The sequence below is a fragment of the Pithys albifrons genome, chromosome 10 (genome assembly GCF_047495875.1).
Source record: "Pithys albifrons albifrons isolate INPA30051 chromosome 10, PitAlb_v1, whole genome shotgun sequence".
NCBI classification, from domain to species: domain Eukaryota; kingdom Metazoa; phylum Chordata; class Aves; order Passeriformes; family Thamnophilidae; genus Pithys; species Pithys albifrons.
In genome coordinates this window covers 1,784,199-1,789,753 of record NC_092467.1, presented here as the reverse complement: position 1 = coordinate 1,789,753, position 5,555 = coordinate 1,784,199, and the positions used below count along the sequence as shown (strand labels likewise).

Sequence of the window (5,555 nt, the reverse complement as noted above, 5' to 3'; positions counted from 1 at the left end):
TGGGTGGAAGGGGTGACCTCCTCATGGCAGGGCAGGGATGAGCAGGGCAAGGCTGAGCAGGGCAGGGCAGGGTCCTTCAGCTACAATGGCTCTGGGCTTCTCTCAGCTTCAGCTCCACCTCCTGCCATGTCCAAGGGCGCTTCTCAGGAAGCAGATCCACTCAGAACACCTTCCCCTTCCCAGCCACCTCAGCTTGTCTGGGATCTGCTCTCCAGCCCCTGCACAGGCAGAGCTGCCCCTGGGCAGTGGGGTGGGCATGGGCTGTGTGAGCACTGGAGGGAGCTGAGCTGGGCACAGGGAGGTGGCTGCTGGCAGGAACAGCTCCTCACAGCACAGACAGGCAGGGAGGGAGAGGGAGCTGCTGCCACAGATGCTGGGGAGGGGCATGTGGGCACCTTCCTGCTGGCCCTGTGGCACAGACACCTTCCCCTGGCCAACTCCTCCCTGGGCTCCTTTCCCAGCCTAAGCAGAGCCTCTGCCCTCAGGCCCGTGGGGGTTCAGGTGTGCATTGCCCTGCAGCAGCCAGAGCCCAGGGAAGGATGTGGCCTGTGCTGCTCTTGTTCTCACAATTGGACTTCTGAGCCCATATGGGGTATTGAGAGCAGTAGGTTCAGTTCCTGTTCGAACACAAACCATTTGGGTCCTGCTGTGAGGAAGTGTCTGTGGGAGCAAAGTTCCCAAGTCCCCTCCAGGCAACTTGAAGACATTCATCTGCTTCCCTTGGTGTCCTGCAGGGCTGCAGGGTGCCCTCCAGAAGGGCACAGCTCTCCCATAGGGTCTCTGTTCTGGATAAGATCCCATGGAGAGGACACCTCAGGGCTAAATCCATGGAAATGCTCTGGGCAGCTGTACTTGGGCAGCTGAACTGATCCCTTTGTCTCTCAGTCGGGGAGGATAAAGATGAGGCACCCTGAGGAAAGATGAGAAGTCCCTTTGAACCTGAATTTCTCTGATCACAGTTGTGACTTGTTTCTTTTTTAAGGGGACTCCTCTGTGTGATCCTCCTCCAGGCCAAGCTGCCAGCACAGGTCAGCTGAGAACAGGACTGATGACCAGAGCAGCTCTCCTGCCATTGCAGTGAGAGACCATTCCTTTGCCTCTCAGGAGTGAAAAGATTTCACTTGGAGCACATTAGAAATTCCAGAGTTTTCAACCATCCAAACCCACTCCTGGCAAGTTGAACTGAAACCAAATAAAAGACACCAAATTTCCTCAGCTCTGTTCCACAGTTGGGCAGGCTGTGACCAGCAATGCTGGAAACACTTTGAAACATCAGAAGTGCATTTAATTTGATGTAACCCCATGTTCTCAGTTGCCTCTTACTGCACAGCAAGAATGAACCCTCAGGAGCCCAGTACAGGATCTCTGCTCTCAATGTCCCCATGAGCCAAAAAAACGCAGAACTCAGGGGAGATGGGTGCAAAAAGGTCTTCCTTAAAGGAGACCCTGAATGTCGAATACATTTTGCTAATATGGTCTGGCCTAACTCAGTCCTGCCTTTTCCTCCTCAACAGATAACCATATCCAGAGGAAGCAAATGCCCAACAGCAGCTCCATCAGCCACTTCCTCCTCCTGCCATTGGCAGACACGTGGCAGCTGCAGCTCCTGCACTTGTGGCTCTTCCTGGGCATCTCCCTGGCTGCCCTCCTGGGCAACGGCCTCATCATCAGCGCCGTAGCCTGCGACCACCACCTGCACACCCCCATGCACTTCTTCCTGCTCAACCTGTCCCTCACAGACCTGGGCTGCATCTGCACCACTGTCCCCAAAGCCATGCACAACTCCCTCTGGGACACCACAACCATCTCCTACATGGGATGTGCTGCTCAGGTGTTTTTGTTTCTGTTCTTCATCTCAACAGAGTTTTCCCTCCTCACCATCATGTGCTACGACCGCTACGTTGCCATCTGCAAACCCCTGCACTACGGGACCCTCCTGGGCAGCAGAGCTTGTGCCCACATGGCAGCAGCTGCCTGGGCCAGTGGCTTTCTCAATGCTCTGCTGCACACAGCCAATACATTTTCCCTGCCCCTGTGCCAGGGCAATGCCCTGGGCCAGTTCTTCTGTGAAATCCCTCAGATCCTCAAGCTCTCCTGCTCACACTCCAAACTCAGGGAACTTGGGCTTATTGTGGTCAGTGCCTGTTTAGTTTTTGGTTGTTTCATTTTCATAGTTTTCTCCTATGTGCAGATCTTCAGGGCTGTGCTGAGGATCCCCTCTGAGCAGGGACGGCACAAAGCCTTTTCCACGTGCCTCCCTCACCTGGCCGTGGTCTCCCTGTTTGTCAGCACTGCCATATTTTCTAACCTCAAGCCTCCCTCCATCTCATCCCCAGTTCTAGATCTGGTAGTCTCAGTTCTGTACTCAGTGGTTCCTCCAGTATTGAACCCCCTCATCTACAGCCTGAGAAACAAGGAAATCAAGGATGCCCTCAGGAAAGTCTTTGAATACAGTCCACTTCAGATTAAGATTTCCAATTACCCCACTGGGGCTCCAATTGTACCTCAAGAATAGCCAGAAATAACTTTTTTTTTCCCGTTTTTCTGTTCTATACCTGTGATAGAATTGTATCATCACAGAACTGTTCTGTTGGGATGGGACCTTAAAGATCAATCTAGTTCCAACTCCTCCACCACTGGCAGGGGTGGCACTCACTAGATCAGGTTACTCATGTTGGTATTAGTCAGGTTTCTCTGTATTATCTTGGCTTTCTCTCAGCTTATTCTTAACCCAACCTACTCAAGTACAGATGGATCCCTGTGATGATGATCTCATTAAAGGACACAGGAAAAAATTATTTCTCTCAGCACCCATTTATTCCACCCTCTGGAGCTGTTGGAGCAGCCCCAGCTCTCAGGAGGGTCTCAGCAGACCAATGTGCAGCTGCCCCGTGGAGGAGCAGCCCTGGTGCCCTTGGGGCTGGCCCTGGTGCCTTGGTGGACACTCACTCTCTGTGCCTGTGACTCGAGGCTGCTGCTCCCCTGAATCCCTGGCCAAGGACAGCAGCACATGGTCTTTCCATGGAGGGGCTCCCCTCCCTTCCGCAGTGTCCTCTTGTGCCCTAAGTGTTGTGGGAGCCCCAAGGTGTCCTGTAACCTGTGACAATCCTGTTGTCCCTACAGAGCCATCCCCGTGGTTGCAGCAGGAACGGGCCATGTGAACCCTGTGTCAGAGCTGGGCTCTGGGCAAGCACCACCATGGCCAAAGGGTCTCACTGTAGGGCAGGGCCAGGGGCTGGACACCTCTTCAGAGCTGGGGGCAGGAACACACCCAGGGAGCTCATCCATTAAAATGGTTTTGGCTCTTGGGTTCTTGATGGATTCAGAGGGACGGGATCAGATACCCACGGGAATCTGCTGGGACCAAGGGATGGACCAAGAGCCCCATTCTTGGTTGCACATGTTCAAGCAGAGTGTTACAGGTCTTTGATGGATCTGCCTGTTGCTGTCCCACCTGCAGTGGGACTGGTGGCTGATGCCATCCTGGAGAGAAGATATTGTAGCATCTGGGAAAGCTCAAGGGTTGCCTGGGGCATCCTAAAATGAATGACCATTGAAAGAGGAGTCATATAGAGGAAAAGGTGAACCTGTGGAGAACACTCCTGACTCCTCAATGCCAGGAGCTGCTTTGGGGAGCCAGCAGGCAAAGGGACACAAGCCTGGGACACGTTTCAGAGGAGCTCACGGGCTGGATGTAGTGCAACCCCACCCTGCCCTGGTGCCTTTGGAGACACCCCCTGGTCCTTCCCAGCCTTCTCCTTGGCTCCTGAGCCATCTGGGAACATGGAAAGGAGATCAGCAGCTGTGATCCCCACCCAGCTGTGTCTGCTTCTCACCCTGACCAGCATGGTCAGTGCAGGGTCACCCCATGCCCCCAGGGCACCACAGTCCCCTCCCTCTGCAGAGCAACTTCACCAGCTCAGGGCCCTGCAGGGAGCAGGGAGTGGGAACCAGGAGCTGCCACCCAGGCCAGTATGGACAGACTCATGTGGGGAAAGGCTCTCTGGCGAGAGGAGATGACTGACGAAATACAGTGAATTTAGGGGAGAGAAAAGTAGCTTGGCAAACAGAGATGAAAGAATTTGATGGGGTAAAAATTGGTTCAGGTAACACTGAGGGTGCTGCAATGCTGACTGTGCAAACATTCCTGATAGGTCTTTACCCAGTTTCTTACCAGTAGCCTGAAACCCTGACACCACTGAGAGGTGCTGCCCTCACAGGGGAAGGAATCCACTCCTCTGATCCCAATCTCAGCTTTACCAGGAAGTCAAAGCTCAAGCTCCCTGTACCCTTAGTTGGACTCTGTTACTGGCACTAATCCATGGCCCCATCACAAGCATTAAACTTCTGATTTAATCCTAACCCTCCCTCACAAATATACCCCACTTGCTAAGGACAAATCACACTCTCAGCACAACACCAAACCTTCCTAAACTTCTGCCCAAGCCCTACCCCTGAATGTCAAACTCTAAACCCTAATACATGAATCCTTACCTCAACACCACAACCGAGGGCATTTCTTCCCACACTCTAAGCTTGCAACCATTTACTCTCCATGCTCCTTCCTGGGATCAGGGAAAAGACCTTGAGGGCCCAGGGCAGGCACAAGGTGTTGGGAGAGGAATGTGAGGTGACCTGGACCTGATCAGCTCATGGCACACAAGGAGCAGATGGGTGGCAATGCTGTGAGGAGTCAGCTGTGCCTCAGCATCTCCAGGGGGCCATGGCTGGGAAGGGGCTGCCAGGTCACATCTGTCACCTCCCTGACAGGCAGCAGCAGCCTTGGGCACCCAGAGGCAGCTGAGCCACCTGTGCACACACCCTGAGAGCTGCCCCAGCTGAGAGTCCCTCTCAGGGGCCCTGAGGAGCTCTGGGCTCTGGCAACACAAACCTGCTGCAGTTTTGGAAGGCAAAGAGGTCAGTCCTGCCCTGGGGGCACAATGACCCAGAGAGGAGGGCAGGGACCTGAACAGCTCTGGAGTGACCCCGAGGAGAAGGGCCTGGGCTGTGTGAGGGATGTCCTGTGGCACAGGGACTCAGGATCAAAGTTAATAAGGATAACTGGACATGAGGCTGCCTTGGGGGAGTGTGACCACTCAGACAAGGGAGGTGTCACCCCCTTGGACTGAGCCCTGGGGTAACACATCTGGACTGATGTGTCTGAGTTTGAGGTTCCCCATTGTGGAAGAATGAGGAAGAACTGGAGAGGGTCCAAGGAAGATCTGATTGGGCTCCCCGGGTGCACTGGCCACAGCACCAAACCGGACAGGACTCAAGCAGTGCTTGGATGATCCTCACATGGTGTGACTCTTGGGGATGGTCCTGTGCAGGGCTAAGGGTTGGACTCGATCATCCTTACAGGCTGCTTGCAACTCAGCATATTCTGTCATTCTGCCAGGATGACAGAGCTTTTCTTGGTACTGGAAAGAGAAGGAAAGTCACAAAGTGTAGCTTGGAAGTTTCTGAGTGGAAGGGAGGAAGAAGAAATGTCACTCATGGGGAGCCTTGTGGTGCAAGAGTTCACTAAGAGTGAGTCTGTATCATCCCATGGCTTT

At 53.9% G+C, this 5,555-nt stretch overlaps 1 protein-coding gene across 1 annotated transcript; it reads left to right on the top strand.

Annotated features, from left to right (window-relative positions):
• Positions 1–1,537: 1,537 nt before the first annotated feature.
• Positions 1,538–2,515, top strand: LOC139676561 (olfactory receptor 14C36-like). Its single transcript, XM_071565646.1, has one exon. It carries the CDS (start codon positions 1,538–1,540, stop codon positions 2,513–2,515), a length of 978 nt encoding a protein of 325 aa, XP_071421747.1.
• Positions 2,516–5,555: the final 3,040 nt, after the last annotated feature.